The sequence below is a fragment of the Acanthochromis polyacanthus genome, chromosome 21 (genome assembly GCF_021347895.1).
Source record: "Acanthochromis polyacanthus isolate Apoly-LR-REF ecotype Palm Island chromosome 21, KAUST_Apoly_ChrSc, whole genome shotgun sequence".
Taxonomy (NCBI): domain Eukaryota; kingdom Metazoa; phylum Chordata; class Actinopteri; family Pomacentridae; genus Acanthochromis; species Acanthochromis polyacanthus.
In genome coordinates this window covers 4,267,246-4,285,437 of record NC_067133.1, presented here as the reverse complement: position 1 = coordinate 4,285,437, position 18,192 = coordinate 4,267,246, and the positions used below count along the sequence as shown (strand labels likewise).

General features: G+C 40.5%; 2 protein-coding genes across 2 annotated transcripts; both read right to left on the bottom strand.

The window, feature by feature from the left end:
- Positions 1 to 1,923: 1,923 nt before the first annotated feature.
- LOC110953118 (retinoic acid-induced protein 3) lies at positions 1,924 to 8,751 on the bottom strand. The gene is made up of 4 exons (XM_051941253.1): positions 8,193 to 8,751; positions 6,317 to 7,496; positions 4,736 to 4,791; positions 1,924 to 4,575 (listed from the first exon to the last, which is right to left on the bottom strand). The coding sequence occupies exons 2-4, from the start codon at positions 7,440 to 7,442 to the stop codon at positions 4,486 to 4,488; spliced, it is 1,272 nt and encodes a 423-aa protein (XP_051797213.1). The 5' UTR covers positions 7,443 to 7,496; positions 8,193 to 8,751; the 3' UTR covers positions 1,924 to 4,485.
- A 4,312-nt stretch (positions 8,752 to 13,063) lies between these two features.
- LOC110953117 (retinal cone rhodopsin-sensitive cGMP 3',5'-cyclic phosphodiesterase subunit gamma-like) lies at positions 13,064 to 16,130 on the bottom strand. The gene is made up of 3 exons (XM_022196965.2): positions 15,987 to 16,130; positions 14,447 to 14,604; positions 13,064 to 14,062 (listed from the first exon to the last, which is right to left on the bottom strand). The coding sequence occupies exons 2-3, from the start codon at positions 14,587 to 14,589 to the stop codon at positions 13,945 to 13,947; spliced, it is 261 nt and encodes an 86-aa protein (XP_022052657.1). The 5' UTR covers positions 14,590 to 14,604; positions 15,987 to 16,130; the 3' UTR covers positions 13,064 to 13,944.
- Between the last annotated feature and the right edge of the window lie 2,062 nt (positions 16,131 to 18,192).

The window sequence follows — 18,192 nt, the reverse complement described above, 5'->3', positions numbered from 1 at the left end:
CAGTCAATAACTTTTCTGTAATTTTTACTTTTTACAAAGTCGTCCATTGGGCCGGATTGGACCCTCTGGAGGGCCACTTTTGGCCCGCAGGCCGTATGTTTGACACCCTTGCTGTAAATGAAGAAAATGTTTTACTGCTATTTTACAGTAGTTCCGACAACCACAGGAATTTTACTGTTAAAATAACTTTTTTACAGTGTAGGGAATCTGAACTGTTTATTTTTACCATCCTTCTTTCAGCTCAGAAATAATACAATCACTGTAGTAAGGTGATAAAATGTAAACTTTTAAGTGATATTGCACAGAAGTGTACTTATCGGGGCAGATAGAGCACATTCCCAGATATGCTTCTTGATAACCATTATGTTACTTCCTTCCCATGATTGCATCAGGCGTATTTTCTTTTCTTTCCACTGTTTGGCTGGAGTAAAGATATCCAATCAGGAGAGAGACTGCTTTAAATAGTACAACCCCCCCTGTACTAAATACAGATAAAGGAGCTGTATTTGATTAAGCACGGTGGTGGAGGTAAAGGAATGTTGCAACCCTCTGATAAGCTCACCAAGAATCAGTACCCGGACTGTCGGTAAACTTGTCAGTCCTGCGTTTCCTCGTGTGAGTCGGATGAATGACGGAGGCAACGATTTTGTGCACGATTCCTCTCGCTTGGCCGGGCTTCATCGGCGTTAACTCTTGGCTTTTTTTTCTGCCCCGCGATAAACTCCTCCACCACCTCCAAACTTTCTCATCGCCTCCAAGGGGGGGAAACAATCTGGAACAATCTTTAATTGCATCTGGAGTTAATGGCCGTAAATGGGTTGGATGTGGCAGGAAACCTCATATCCTCGCTAATTGCTCTAATGCACAAGAGGCCAATTGCCAATTTGATGGCACGCTCTCTCTGAGTAATTGAAGTCGGGCTAATTGGAAGAATAGATTGAAGGCTGTCTGATAAAAGGGGGGATGTGTGAGAGATTGCCTCTATTGAAGTGAGGAATTGACCTTTGTGGATGGCAGAGCACCACAGGCCATGAGGGGCAAGAATAAACAAGTTTGCAACCAGAAACCGCTGCACACTGAATCATCCGTAGAACTGGAGTTAGATCTGAGTCCTGTATAGAGCAGCGGTGTCAAACATGTGGCTTGTGGGCCAAAACCGGCCCTCCAGAGGGTGCAATCTGGCCCGCAGGATGACTTTGTAAAGAGTAAAAACTGCAGAGAAGACTATAAAAACTATAGATTTAAAATAATTTCTAGACCATGACAAGTTGTTTTGATCATAAAGTGAAATACTAGATTGCTCATTGATCTTTTGTTGTTTAGCGTCTCATTTTTGTAATATTTTGTCCTGTTTTTGTTGTTTTTTTGTCATTTGTCTCACGTTTTTGTCATTTTATTTCTTATTTTTGTTTCCATTTTGTCTCGCATGTTTTTTTGTCTTATTTTTGTCATTTTGTTTCTCGCTTTTGTAGTTTTGCCTGATTTTTGTAATATTTTGTCTTGTTTTTGTTGGGGTTTTTTTGCCATTTGTCTCATGTTTTTGTTGTTTCTTGTTTTTGTTTTGTCTCGCTTGTTTTTTGTCTTGTTTTTGTCATTTTGTGTTTTGCTTCCTTCATTGTATTATGTATCGTTTTTGTCATTTTGTTTCTTGCTTTTGTCATTTTTTTGTCTCATTTGTGTCGTTTGTCCATTTTTTTGTCGCTTTCTTGTGAAAATTTTTGTCTCATTTTTTTGTCATTTTGTGTCTCATTTTTGTAACATTTTGTTTTTTGTCTTTTTAAAAGTAAAATACTGCATTGTTCAATTTCAGATACCTGTGACTAAATGTTTTGTTCCTTTGTAAATAATCTGTGATCTGTAAACTGTAATGTGTAAATGATCAATTGAGGCATAACGATGTTGAAATTGAATTTATTTTTCTTAAAAAAATTTCAATTTAATCATAATGTTTTGTAAAAAGATAGTTCCTTAAATGGGAATATTTTCAGAATGTGCTTTTTTGCTCAAAAACAAAGGAAAAATTAAGAGTTGTGGTTATTTATCGGTTATTATGCTGGGATTTTACTGATCACTTTAAATTGGACTGAATGTGGCCTCTGAACTAAGATGAGTGTGACACTCCTGTTATATAGACTATAATTACTCCTGTGTCTAAGCTGCACTGTGTGGTATTATAACGCTGTGTGTTTCATGAAAACTTCAATCTTCTTTTCTGATTCCACTCCTCTCTCTCACCTCAGCAGTTTATTGCACCCAGATGTTGCCCCCTGGTGGTTAAACTGTGATACAGCTTCGTGACACTGACTCCATTTGAGAGATTAATTAGCGGTCCATATGTGCAGGGAACAAACATAGAGCTCAGAGACAACAAAGGGCATTCACTCAAGAACTTTTTATTGATTCTACAAGCATGTGCAAAAAGAAAACACTAAAGTATGCGCCGTTGGAAAGAGGCAGTCCTCGTATCTTTCAATGTACACAGAGCACGTCCTTGTTTTTGTCGCAGCAGAAACCTGCGACTTTAGCGTAACTCTGAACATGAAGATGTTAATCAGTGATGGCATCAGCCCTCCCACAGTAGCGACAGGTTCCCCGTCCTATCCTCCTCCTGTCCTGTCTCATCTCATCTCTCCTTTCTCACCTCCCCTCGTTTCCCGTCCTCTCGTCCCTCCTCTCCGTCGTTCACAGATGTCTCGGCTCTGCTCGGCAGTTTGGCACCTTTGGAGTGACAGTTTCACGCCTCCTCTGTCACCTCGGGGCAATTATATACCATTTCTGAGCAGCACACAATGCGCATACAACACACACACACGTCATGACAGAAGCTCACATTTATCATGTGGATTTCCCGCCAGAAGAAAGCTGGACTCTCTGAACCCATCCAGCCTTGATGATGAAGCTCCAGTTGATGAGTCATGCTGCTGATCCTTTTTTTTTTTCTCATTTTGAGGCTGAGGATTTTACATCCTACTGGCAGACTCAGAAAAACAGCATCTCTTATAACAGGGGTGTCAAATTCATCTTAGTTCAGGGGCCACATTCAGCACAATTTGTGGGTCTGACCAGTTAAATCCCAGCATAATAACCTATAAATAACCACAACTCCTAATTTTTTGCTTTGTTTTAGTGCAAAAAAGCGCATTCTAAAAATATTTCCATTGAAGGACCCATCTTTTCACAAAGCATTATGAACAAATGGAAATTTGTTAAGAAAAAATACATTCAACTTCAACAATGTTATTTCTCAGTTTATCATTTACACATTACAACTTAGAGATCACGGATTATCTACAAAAAGGCACAAAACATTTAGTCACAGGTATCTGGAACTGAAAGATATAGTACAAAAAAAAACAAAAACAAGGCAAAATTTTACAAAAATTAGACACAAAACTACAAAAGTGACAAAAAAATGAGACAACACGAAACAAAATAAAAAATGTTGCCGAAAAAGTTACAGAGCGACAAAAAACGGACAAGCGACACAAATGAGACAAAAAATGACAAAAGTGTGAAACAAAATGACAAAAAAGACACACAGAAAAATGAATAAAGCAAAACACAAAATGACAAAAATGAAAAAAACACAAGCGAGATTAAAAAGGAAACACAACACGACAAAAATGTGAGACAAAAACAAAAGTCGGACAAAAATGACAACAAAATCGAGACAAAATATTACAAAAATGAGACAAAATGACAAAAGCAAGAAACAACATGCACTAAATAATAAAATATTTAATATGCATTAATCTCATAAAATATTGACACCCCTTCCATGGAGTTAAACAATGAGAATAAATGCAGACAAAAAAAACGAGAAACAAAATGACAAAAAATGAGACAAATGATATGAAACAATAAAAAAAGAAAAAAAAATTTGAGAAAGAAGTTACGGAGCGATGAAAAAAATGGACAAGTGACACAAACGAGGCAAAAAAGTACAGAAATGACCAAAAAAATGACAAAACATGAAACAAAATGAAAGAAACGACAAAACAATGAATAAAGCAAAACACAAAATAACAAATAAAACACAAGCGAGACAAAAAGGAAACAAAACGACAAAGACGAGAAACAAAACGACAAAATGTGAGGCAAACGACAAAAGTCAAGACAAAAAAACCCAAAAACAAGACAAAATATTACACAAATGAGACCTAAACGACAAAAGAACAATGAGCAATCTGGTATTTTACTTTATGATCAAAACAACTTCCCATTTTCTAGAGATTATTAGAAATTTCTAGTTTTAGAAACTTACACGGTGCAGTTAATGTCTTCACTGTAATTTTTACACTTTACAAAGTCGTCCTGCTGGCCGGATTGGACCCTCTGGAGGGCCGCTTTTGACCTGCGGGCCGCATGTTTGACACCCCTGTCTTACAGCATTAAAAAATATTTACATTTACACAAAAAAAGAGCAATTTTCAGTGGTTGGATTTCATGTTTGTGTGTAAAACATCAGACAAAAAAAATGGGATTTTATTCGTGTCCGTAATAATCGTCGTAGGGTTCGCTGTAGTTGGTGGCTTTAGGTCGAGGGATGCTGTAATCTTTGTCAGGGTCGATATCCTGAAACACACAACGATGCATATAATCACAGTGGAATTAACCCCCGCTATAAACAGCATGTTCATTAACCTTACAATACGACTTGGTCATAATTAGCTGCAGTGCTAAAAGGTCCCGGTGTTTCATTGTGCGGTGTGATGCTTTATGGAGTAATACTCACTGTCATGGAGAAGCCGGACTCGTAGGGCGATCGCAGCGATTGCTCAGTCCTCCTGCCTGAAGGGAGACATACGATACCGTCAGCTAATTATCAGGTCATTACATGCTGTTCATCATGAAGGCCCACAGAGGAGCTGAGCCCACTGATAGCAGAATTCAATTTATAATATTGGACGAGAGACTCCAGTTCATTTTGGCTCGCGGTTCTGTTTCAGCATAAAGAATGTCATTCAGTGAATCTGAAATTGCTGTCAGACTCGGCGATGGTTACTTTTTCTATTATACTGAATGTTTTTACAGATTATAGGACACCAAAATGAGATCATGGAGAAGAAGAAACAACACATTCCTTATTTGGAAATTCTGGAGTTTCAGCTGCTTGTACAGCCTGCATTCACTGCAAATTTTGTGTAGATATTACTATGGGAGGGACATTTTGCTAACTTGTGCTACCATTTCTACAATAAATTTTTAATTTGCAAATATTCCGCAATAGTCAGTTGTGGCTCAGTGGCTGAAAAAATTGACATAATCTTTCTTTGAAGTCGCTCTCTCGTCATTGATTAAACCCATAAAGACTCATCTCTGTGTATCCAAGTTACATTTTTAGACATTTTTTAAGAAGAATACTATCCCTTCCTGCCTTAAAATGACTTACATGTAACTCTAAACTTACTGCTTCCTTGAGAATGTGCAGACCTTTAACTATTTGATGCGCAGTATGGGTCAGTAGATACTGTACCCACTTTCCAATGGATTTGGGTCACTTTTGACACATTTTGTACATCTCTGCAGCTTGAGCACACCAGCTCACCTTTGACTCTGCTCAGACACTAAAACTGCACTGAACAACAGCAAACTGTAACATTGGAGTAGTTCAGCCATGCACGTTCAAACACGAAACTGATCCCGAAAAAGGAAAATGATACAGAAATCTACACTACCGTTCAAAAGTTTGGGGTCACCCAGACAATTTCTTGTTTTCCATGAAAACTCACACTTTTATCCTTGTGCTAACATAATTGCTCAAGGGTTTTCTAATCATCAATGAGCCTTTCAGCACCATTAGCTCACACAATGTAGCATTAGAACACAGGAGTGATGGTTGCTGGAAATGTTCCTCTGTACCCCTATGGAGATATTCCATGACACATTTCTGGCTAGAATATTCATTTACCACATTAACCATGTCTAGACTGGATTTCTGTTTAATTTTATGTCATCTTCATTGAAAAAAAACTGCTTTTCTTTCAAAAATAAGGACATTTCTAAGTGACTCCAAACTTTTGAACGGTAGTGTTTTGTATGAGATTGGTGCATAAGAGCTCAACAAGCATTTGCAAAAGTTTCAAATTTGAAACGTTAAGAAAAATGGCATCTTCCTTTATGATTATTAATTAAATATCCTTTTGGGTCAGACCAAACATCGTGAAAGCGTCTCTTCAGATTTTTCCCCTCTTTCTAGGCACAAATGATTAATGACTTAATTGTGAAATTAACTAAAATCATTCTTCTGTGAACATGCATTATTTATGTGTCCTAAGCACGATTCTGATGATTAATTAAGACAACAACATCTCACCTCTCCTGTTCTCTGTGTCATTCTCAAAGCTTCCATTTTCTTTTCCTTCCTTCGGGCTGTTCAGTCCGGGGATGTCAGCGCTGGGGCTGGTCCAGCCTGCGAAGCTCAGAGGAAGATCTTTAGACGTGGCCTCCCCCTGGCAGAAGAAGGCGACCTGAGACAACCCATACCCCAACAGCAGCACCCAGCCGTTGGCCACCAAGGCGATGCCGATCACTGGGTCGTCCCAGTTCGGCCGGCGGCCCAGCTCCGGGTTTCCCCTGGTGAGCATGGTGATCCACACCACCCAGATGCCGGCGGACAGCAGCAGGGTGAGGAAGAGCAGCGTGGCCTGGACCCTGCGCTGCTGGTTGGTGGGCCCCGTGTAGCTGTAGCTGTAGGTGCAGCAGGAGCGGCACATGAGGCGCAGCGACAGGATCAAGGCGATGGCCAGGAGGCACAGCACGTAGATCTGCAGCATGGCGAATTCCTCCTGGCTGTAGGCGCAGGGCTTGTTGTCCCGCACCAGCACCAGGATCAGCCACTCGGTGTTGATGATGACCTGGACGGTGAAGAGCCCCAGAGCCACGGCGGGCTCCCCCCAGCCCCGAGCAGCCGCGAAGCCCAACAGAGCCAGGCAGCGGGCCAGCAGGCAGGAGAAGGCCAGCGAGAAGAGCACGCCGAAGAGGAAGATCCTGGTGGGGCAGGTCTGCGGGGTGAGGCGGACGATGAAGGCGAAGGTGATGGCGAAGATCCCGGCCGTGGCCAGCAGGAACAAGAACATGGAGGCCACTATGCTGCCGATGCTGCTGCGGTGGTGCCGCTTGGAGACGCAGATCCACATGGACCAGATCAGCAGGCCTACGAGGAGGCCTATGCTGAACAGAAAGCCCGAGGCGGCCAGGGTCTCCAGCACAATCCCCCACACTGCCCGGCGGTCACACAGATACCTATAGATGGGATTCAGGTGACGGCTGCAGCCTTTCACGCCCTTCAGGGTAGTCACGTTTGAGGAAGTTGTCGGGATGTTGGCTGAGCTGCTGTTGGTTGACTGGCACAGGCAGGTGAGAGGCATGTAGAAGAAGAGGAGGACTGGGAAAAGGGATTTGTTGGATAAAAAGGCCATATTCATTGTAGTAATCCACATGACGATTCAGTCCTTGTTTTCAGCTCTCCTTTGATATGGCAGGTCTTTATATTCCTGAAACAAAGAGCGCATGTGAGCACAAAGTATACGCTGCTCGTTTTTGACTGCAGCAACATCAGTCAGAGGTAGAAGTTTTCCTCAAACACATTAAAAGTCTTGACACCGGAAAGCAAGCGGGGATGAAATGGAGGCCGCAACGGGAGAACGAAGAAGAAGAAGAAGGGGAAAGAGGTTTGACAGCGAGAGTGAAGAGATCAGGAGGAGGGAGTGGGTAAACATGCCAGAACAAGGCTGGAGGAAAAACCAACAGCGGAGTGGAGGTGAGGTGAGGCTGCGACAGAAAAAGAAGAACAACAAGAAAGAGAGAGCCGCCGAGCACCAGGAGCGGGTTTTATACAGAGTTCAGATGGGAGTTTGACAGAGATATTCACTCCTGATAGCTGATTGTCACTTCCTCCAGCCCACAGAAGAGTCTTTGTTTCCGCAGGAGAGATTCAAAGATGACCTTTTGGTAGCTTTAATGCAGGATAAATATGACCGAGGCCTTCAACGCTGGCCTAAATATATGTGAACTGATTTGAATATGAAGCTCTGAGCGACTATTAGTTTGATTAAACTCAAAATGCCATAAAAGACCAGAAACGTTACTGAGGATTGTAAAGAAAGTAGTCATGCATGTTTGGCATCTTCGTCCTGAAACTGTTAAAGATAAAAAGAGACTCAAACCGTTATTCAAAAAAAGACTCTTACCTTTTTCTAATCCTTTGGGAGGCGAGTCGAAATTACACCCCGCAATCTTAAAGTTTGGCTGAAGTTTTTATCTCCTTTATCCTGATGATGTGCCCATTTCTCTGCCAAGTCGAGTTAACTGGAAGATCACGAGATACGAAGGTCAGAAGTCAGCGGCGGAGAGGATTGTTTTCGGCTTTTATCAGCGGGTTAACACAGAACACCCTACTCATTCTTTCCTTCCATTCTTTCCCCTCTTGTCTGCCTCGCTCTCGCTTGTGTCCCTCCCTGACGATATAGGTGGGGCTCAAACACCTGGAAGTGATCACACCTCCCTCTTCACGATTCCCCGTTTCCCATTAAGCATTTGCATTTCTTGATAACACTCTTGATGTGGCCCAACCGGAGTGTCTGGACTAAGCATGAGGCGTCCTGCCATGTGAGGAACACGTTGTCGTTGAGGGAGGGCAGGAGTTAAGGTGAGTCCAACTGACTCATCCCAGGATACAGAAGAGGAGTATCTGTTTCCTTAGCTACTGTTAAATCTCAGCAACAACATGTGAAATCAGTGACTCGGCTGCAGGCGTTGTTGCATCAGGAAGACAGAATGCTTTCGGCTGTTGTCTTTTGCAAGCCCGTACGTAACGCCTCGACTCATGCCCGTACAAGCGCGAGGCTTATAATAGGGTGTGTTCGGCTCCATCTGAAGTCACCCTTCAACTCTTACTTCACTCTTTTGTGTAAAGCTTACAGAAACGGAGCTTTAGATTCTCCATTATAGGTCGATTTGCAGCAGGAGCAGGCTGGAGGCTCATATATGGAGGCTATCAACGTGAACATCTGCTGAAAAATTCAGAAGCGCTAATACCTTAAGCCTTGTGTAATGTCCTTGTGTGCGTATTCTCAGTCACCCCATGAGATCATTATTTTGGAAGGGGTGCCATGGTAACCGCAGAGTCTGGGAATAGAGATGAACAACAACAGTTTTGAAGGATGTTGACAGAAGGCATGTGGAGGTGTTTGTTCGGCGATTAGAGCAGTTTAAGTCTTTTGGGGCCTTTTTAGTCGTTCTGGCTGTGTTGAGATGACAACGTCTGTCTTTTAGTCGACTGCTCCTCCACTTTGGTCCAGACAGAAATACATTTAATGCCCAAATTACTCAAACTGATGCCAGCTTTTGATTTATAGTGACTTTTTTATTTGAGCACTGGGTTTCTTCTGGCTGGAAAGGATACAAGCAAGTGACAGAAAATGGTAAGACATTGTGTTAGAGATGTTAATGAATTCTGACTATTTCTATGTTTTTTGTGGTTACTAGTATTCTTAATATTCATTGAAATTGTCAGGTCAGGTCAAGTCCAGTCACTGTTATTTCTACAGCATTTTGCAAGCAACAGCTGTTGAGCCAATGTGTTTTCCAGCAGAGAAATAAGAAAAACCCAGACAAGTTAAAATACTCTGGTTAAGACACCGCTGTGTTATCGATGAAAATTTACCCGCCTTATTTTATTACTGAATAAAATCTTATGCAAACTGTAAAAAATACAACTTTACCTGATTATAGTGAATAATGAGACTAACAACATGCAGTATTATTAATTATGCAATTGCCCTGAGTAAAATAGAAAAAAACATAAGGAAACCCCACAAATCCAAGGACTCAAACAAACTTTCTTTAAAAAATTTAATAACAACATTACAAATAAAGTAAAAAAACACTCACACTGTATTATTGTTATTATTATTATTTATATTTTAACTAATAAAGTAAAATAATAAAGGGTGAAGTAATAATAATAATAAAGAAGTATTATAAATGTTATTGTTAGTAGTAGTAATAGTAGTATCATTATTAATAATCATAATAATAACTCACTAATAAAGTAAAAAAACTAATAATAACAAAGTAAACTATACTAATAATGGTAATAAATTATTATTGTTATTCTATATTATATAAAAATAATAATTATAATGAAAAATATTAATAATAATAATGATGATAAGAAGAATAATAGTATTTTAATTCATAAGATAATAATAAAATAATAATGGAGTAAAGAAATTATAAAATAATAATAAAATATTATTATTGGCACTATTATTGGTACTATTATGATTAATATTAATAATAATCATAACAATATTTCACTAATAAACTAAAAAAATAAGAATAGAAAATAATATAGTAATAATAATAAATTATTATTATCAATAATAACAATAAGAATAATTACACTAACAAAGTAAAAAAACTAACAGTAAAAAATAAACTAATAATAATGATTATAATAATAAATGATTGTTATTCTGTATTTGAATATAATACTTTCTATTCTTTATTGGCGCTACTAGTAATGTTTGTTTGTTTGTTTGTTTGTTTTCTCTGTTTATTCACTGATTTTTGAGAAAAGGCAGCTTCTGTTCCGTTTCAAATGATCCTGATAATTTGTACATGTTCCACAATGTTCTACAACACTAAGAACTGAAAACAGAAGTTCTCCATTCAGTTACTGGTACACTGCACTTAATACTTCTCAAGTGTAGGTGATGCCTGCAACCAGAGAGCTTAGTGAGCTGTTTATAGGGTCCATCCCTGAGAGAGCTGCACATTATTGCTGCTCAAAAGATGGAGAAAGGCTGTAACATCACGTCCAAGTGTTTTCAAGTATCATCAAAAAGTACAAGGAGTTGAGTGAGACAAGGAGGAAATTGTATCTCAGACCTCATCCAGATGCTTCACAACACCTTTATTCTTTGTATGACTTTCCCAGGAGTACAAAGATGCTTGTAGGAGTGTGATGATTTCAGGAAATTTCAAAATTAATAGCAGTTGGTGCAAATGTCATCATAGGACTTCTGTGAAATGTAGCTGGAGACCAGTTTCTGCTGTTTCTTATGCGATATTTTTAGTAACACATTATTTGTCTCACTTGTTTTTAGTTATGATTTACACCAACAGATGCTTGATTGGGTTGAAGGCTGGGTCATGACCTTGTTGTATTCTGCGAGGTGTTCCTGAGCAGTTTGTTTTGAGGCGTGGCAGGGCACATGTTCCTGTTTTTGTGCCCTCGCAATCATGGGGTGTGTTGGTTTGCAGTAGTATTTAGACGGGTGGGGTGTGTTCAGGTAATATCCACATAAAAGCCCAATTAAACTCCACACACCTGCAACAGTTTTTCATGTATGCAGACACTATAATGGTAAGACTTGTTGCTAAATAAGAAATGTTTCATACAGAACTACCGAGCTGTCATCTGTACGTCTGTGTTAACGTGAGCACATGCAGCTGGCCTCCATGTACCTACATTAATGGCGTATACACTAACCAGCCAAAAGAAGTCGCACACTCTAATATTTTGTTGGCCCACCTTTAGCTTTGGTGCTCATTTGCCATGGCATCATTTCAATAAGCTTCTGCAATGTCACAGCATTTATTTCCATCCAAAGATGTGTTCATTTTTCACCAAGATCTTGTATTGATGATGGGAGAGTCGGACCGCTGCATAAAGTCTTCTCCAGTACATCCCAAAGATTCTCAATGGGGCTCTGTGGAGGACAATCCATTTGTGAAAATGACGTCTCATGCTCCCTGATCCACTCATTCTCAATGTGAGCCCCATTAATTCTGATTTCGTCATCTTGGAACATGTCCATGGCATCAGGGAAGAAAAACTCCACTGATGTAAAGACCTGCTCATTCAGTATCATCAGGTAGTTAGCTGACCTCATTCTTTGGGAACATAATGTTGCTGAGCCTGACCAACCCCAGATCATAACCCTAACCCTCAGGGGCTGGTAGGCACGAGCCATGATGAGTTCATCACTTCATCCGCCTATCTTCTTACCCCGATGCCCCATCACTCTGGAACAAGATCGATCTGGACTCATCAGACCACATGACCTTCTTTCATTGCTCCAGAGTCCAATCTTTATGCTCTATAGCAAACTGAAGCCTTTTCTTATGATTAGCCTCACTGATCAGTGGTTTTCTTACAGCTACACAGCTGTTTAGTCTCAATCCTTTGAGTTCCTTTTACATTGCACATGTGGAAATACTCTTACTTTCACTACTAAACACAGCCATGAGTTCTACTGTTGATGTCCTATGATCATCTAAGAGTTTGTTCCTCAAAGACGATGGTTCGCCACTATCCTTAAGGTTTTAATGATGCGTTGGACGATTCTTAATCTGATTGTAGTAGTTTCAGAAATCTCCTTTGTTGTTTTCTTTGCTTGATGCAGCCTAATAATTTGACCCTTCTGAGACAGACTGACATCCTTTCCATGACCACAGGATATGTCTTCCAGCATGGTTGTTCAAGAAATGAGAAGCTCCTCACTGCATCAGCTAGGGTTAAATAAGTTGTTTCATCACTGCAGTAATTATCCAATGGCGAGCTCTTACCTATTTGCTTAGTTTAATCCAGGTGGTGACTCTTTTTTGGCCAGGCAGTGCATGTAACTGTCTAGAGTGCATGTAATACTCAAGAACTGGTGTGCCCTGCTAGCCAATCAGTGGAGCTGGAAGCCCTCATGAGGAAATGTAGGCAAAAAAGAGATGATTTTTCATTTCTTCTAATTATCTATCTCTCTATCAACATTCAACAAAACAATAATGTATATATACATTTTAGAATAATATATTATTGTGATATAGTAACAATCGGACAATCGGATAATGAAGTAATGTCGATTTTCCAATACTGATACAATATCTAATAGAATGTTATATATCTAACTTAATGTGTATGTTCTTTATATACTATATTTACAGTTATGTTCCTGCATTCCTCTAACAACAAACACTTGGATCATCTATCATGTTTCTTGCTTTCTGATTTTCATTTTCATTTTTGCACTTCAGAAAAAAAAGAGACGGACACCATGAGTACTAAAAATAAACACATTTTACTGCAGCTATCAGGACAAACCAGCTCACAGTACATTTGCTGCGCTCCGTGTTGCAAACACAAAACACATCAGCCTTTGTTTTCTCTAAGGAGGGACTCAGGTTCAGATAGCAGCAAGGAGAGAGAGGCAGATGGGATAAAAGGGAGTTCCTTCTCCGTGATCAAACCAAAGTGCGTCGAAGCTTTCACCATTACGACGCAGTGCACGCTCTCCTTCTACAGTTCTACAGTTTCATTTAGCAGACGCTTTTGTCCAAAGCGCCGTACAACACAAGCAAGAAATCCTTACATCCCTTGGTGTTTACAACAGCCTTGCAGACAAGGAGTAGAAAATACAGTGGAGAATAAAAGAGGGAGGAAGTACAAAAGGTAAGATGGAAGACAAGGTAAAAAGGTTCAACACTGCAAACAAATTATTTACAATTTAACAGACAGCTAGAAGCAAATCCAAGATAGTATTAACCAGTGTTTTGCTTGCGTCCATTGCCGTGGGTTAGGGGTGAAGGGGGAGGGGGGGGGGGGGGTCCAGATGAGGAGGAAGGAGAAGTCAGAAGAGGACTAGTGTAGATGGACGAAGGGGGGAGGATGAGGGGAGGTGGAGGTCAGTTCTCGTCTTCTCGTTTCAAGTATAGATACTGTAAACAGTATTATATAATAATAATAATAACATAAAAATAAGAGCATGATTATGCTTTCCGTCCACTTAGTGGAGGACAGCCTGAGGTAGGTAGACGAGAGGGCATTAGTGGGTTTGCTGACAGCCTTATCACGGCATGCCGAGCTGAGGTGGAGAGAAGGCAGGGCGGAGAGGATTAGAGAGAGAGAGGTGCAGCAGGCGGGGAAGGCAGGAGGCAGCAGGTTTAGATGATGCCGTATTTGGCCAAGTCGCTGAGCTCCATGTCGCCGAAGGCTTCCCATGGGCACACCACTGTGATGTCTGTGCCGAGACCCTCCATGCCAGGGATATCGTCACCGAAACTGGAGGAGGAGGAAACAAAAGAGGTCAGCGTTGTGTTGTGTGTTGCATCCTGGTGTAATGTGACAAAACAATGTAATAAAAACTTCCCTTAAAAGTTTGATTTAAAAAAAAAAATCCCCCAAATTTGACAAGAAAATTCTTGTTAATATTTTCAGAAAATGAGTAAAAATCTTCCAAAAAATCCTAAAAATATCTAAAGTGATTACATATATATCAGTAAAACTTTTAATATTTTCTTTAAGAACATTCACATAAAAATCAACCAAAATTCTGCGAATTTCTTTTGAAACATTTTTAACATTTCTTTTTTTTCCGCCAAAAAAACATTCAAAGATTTACTAAAAATGTAGAAAACGTGGACATCAGACGTCTTGCTGTCTTACCCCTTCTGGCCTGGTTTGGGAGCCTTGCTCTTGAATGTACGAGTCTGCCTCTGCTTGAACTTGGGTGGGCCCTTCTTGGGTGTGGTGGGGCCGGTGGCTCCGCCGGGGGCCAGGGCGCTTCCTGCAGGGGGGCTGGAGTTCATTTCTGCTGAAGGTGTCTAAAAGGAAAGACGGAAGAAAGACCATTTTGAGGAAGCGTCGTTACACGTGCGTTGTTTTGCCTTCTGTTGCCCTCCGCTGCCCTCTGCTAATCCCGTTTCTTTCCAGCTCTCGATGCCAATCAGTGGAGATTATGCCAATGAGGCTAAACATCCAGATTAGCTCTAATCCTACGATCATCCTCGGCGGGCTAATTGCCTTTCTTAGACTATTAGGATGGCATGTGCAGTAAGGAAACAACCTTATTGTTGACCTCCCAACTTTTCCATGAGCTCAGAGACTTTTGACCTGCTGCTGACGTCTGATAGTTTAGAAACTTCAAATCCACAGCGCCTCCATTAGGAAAATACTCTACTTAGATTCATAAATGTACATTCCGCATTTCATTTTCACTGCTGCGTTTTGTTACATGTCAAGTCTGAATCTGAGCGCAGCTGCATCAACCAGCGAGCATCAAAACACGTCAGAGTGGACCCGCAAATCTCTTGACAAAATATCACTGTGTTCCTCTTGTTCTCATCTCAAACCAGATCTTAAGCAGGATCCCACCAAAGCTCTCCTCCTCCTTCCTCTGACTGCTGCCTCTGGTAATCCTGTTAAGGCAGTTTGACAGGGGGTGGAAAACAGCCCGCTTTTTTGGACATTATGTAACTCCAACCTAAGCAGCACCTGCATCAGCACCAGCAGCCCCAGACCGCCTGAGGATGGAACTCTCAGAGTCTCTCCTGAGCAGAATATCCCGCTTTCATGTGCAGATCTGTGAAGCTGTGGCTGAGCTGCACCGCGGAGATGCTGCCCAGCATGTTATTAGCCATCTGTTTGCTGTGATTGTTGCCCCTGAAGTCAATCCGCTTTACACCGGGCTTTAGAAATTCCCCACACCTGCTCTCCCCCTCGAGTTTCTATTCATGTCTCATATCTTTTTTTGTGTAAATCTGCCTTTCTTTTGCGATTCTTAATTGATTTTATAACATCAAACCACTTTTCACATTATCCTCAGTAAAGAAAAAACAGCTTTCAGTTGTTTCTGTTCTCTTTTTCTACTTGAACCTCACTTTTATTTAGGCCAAGGATTTTTTTTTCTTGTCTTGTTTTACACTTTTACTTGCAGTTAGTGATGCACAGCTGCTGAATTAAAGCCACCCCCATCATCAAAGTCATCTTACATTCTCTCCTGCCATCACCCACTACTCCAGTTGCTCATTTACTCATAATTAATCCACAAGTAGTTGCTGTTACTGCTCCTAATTTGGTACCATGGGACACATTATAAGTCGTACTGGCAGCAGCCGTTATTAGTCATAATTAATATGCTCTGAAGTCTAGCACATTCATTAGGAAGCCAAGACAACACAGTTAGAGGAAAGCAGTTTGTTCTTACCTGTTGTCACAGATATCCCAGGAGGCCGCTGCTGATCTCCGCTTCTTGCTTTCGCCTTTGAATTTGTGATGAGGGTTGTCTGTCTCTGCACTTTTATACCTCCGTCTCTAATCCCCACATCCTCCTCGATCCAGTCACATGGTCACCGGAAAAGGTCAGCCAAACTTCTCCACCAAACCAGAATCTTCTGCCCCTCCCTCCCTGATTCCCGCTGCCCTCGTTCCCGTCGCTGCGCCCGTCCTACCTGCTTACCATGTCATGGAGAGGATGCAGCTTATACTGTACAGACAATGTCAAAGATCAGTCTGGAAGGATCGGAGCTGGCTTATCCCTCTAAACCTCAGCACGCCTGCCTTTAGCCGTGCCGTGAGGAGACAGAAGACTTGATGGTCTCGTTTCAGGTCCATGTGAGACGTTGTTTACACGTGGAGGAACTCGTTGTCTGGCTGCTTCTTTTGTGTCTCTACCAGCAAACCAAGGTCAAACTGACTTGCAGAAACTGAATTGATTCAAGAATATTTCAAACATGACATGAGGAAAAACTTTAGAAACTGGAGAAATATCCAGTAGCCACATGAATATAAATCTGATGTAAACAAGAAGGCCTCTTCCTTTACTGATACTGTTTGTGTGGTTTGGATTTGTATACATAACATGTAATATTATACTTAAAAGTGCTTTAAAACACCATTTACATCAGATTCTGAGACAAAGAGCCAACCTGCTGGGCATTTCTGGCTCATTCATGCAGGTTATCCATTACAGTGAACACAATGCAGAGCAGTCATTTGAGCTTCAATTAAAACCACATTTCTGTATGATTTATTATTGACCCTGAAAAACACTCATCATAAATCCACAAATGTGGATGGCGGTGGGAATGTAGCCATTTACGGAATAACTGTTAAAACCCGACTGAACACAGCTTTTGTAAAAATTCATTCATTTTTACTGGAAACCAGTATTTATATGGATTATAATGACATTTTCACATGCACTTGTATGTAATTTTTATCCATAAATAGTGCATGTTTCCTGTAGAAATGCTTGAAATTTTACAAAACTGCTATTCATATGTCCTTCACAGCCTGATTTATAGAATATTTTATTCCTAAAAACATGGTTAATACAGTTTGTTGTTGTTTCTTTGCTTGTTTTTATGGCTGTTCAGATCATTTTCTGATTTTATAAATGATCACAAGAGATACCAAAATTTGGACTCTAATCTGTCAACCAAATGAAACGTGATTGGAAATTTACTCAGGATTCAGTTTTGGAGGTTGATTCATATTTTTAAAAAGATATTAGTTTGCAGGTTTGGTGAGCTGGCTTGTAAAGTTTCTCAGTAAGTGGTAAGTTTGCTTTGGACATTGTAGTCGTCTTGCAGCTAGCATTAGCATTTAGAGGTAGCACTAGCAGGTTTGGAAAGTTTATAAGTATAGTTTCTTTGTCACTTTTTAGCAGTTGGACATTGTAGTAGTCTTGCAGCTAGCATTAGCATTTACAGTTAGCACTAGCAGGTTTGGAGAGTTTATAAGTATAGTTTCTTTGTCACTTTCTAGCAGTTGGTATGAGGTATTCAGCATCCTGCACTAGCTAGCTGGTAGCATCGGCACTGGCCACTACCTGGAGCATCTCCTAAACGTGGCAGTGCTGTTTGGATTGTGTAGCAGCAGTGTGAACCGACACTAGAAGGGTGAATCTGGGATGCCAGAGTTCACCGCCTAGGGACTAAATAGGGGAAACACTGTTGAAGGGAGGTTTCCACCTGATGACCTCCAGAGATGTTAGGAATCACTGCTCACTGGTGTGTACAGTGATGGGTCAGGGATCTTAGGTCCTTCATTGAGTGTGCATCCTTTTTGTTTGGAGCACAAGTGCGTTGTGTTTAAATTAACTAACAAGATAAGGCCTCATTTGCATATTTAAACATAAATTTAAGAAAACTTGTCATGTAAGAAAAAGCTTTCTTTAAGTAAGTAATCAACTGGTTTCATGATGATTTCTTTAATACCATTTATGGGTTGTGTGTCTCTCAAAAATCCATTGGGAGAACTCAAAAAAGATTATCTAAAAAAATATTTCACACATTTTTAAAAATAATTCCTGCATGAGACCCCCCTCCTGTCCAATCAACCTCCTGTTTATGTCAAAGAGCATAAATCAAGCAGAACTCAGAATCATAAACACTTTTGGTTTTATGATT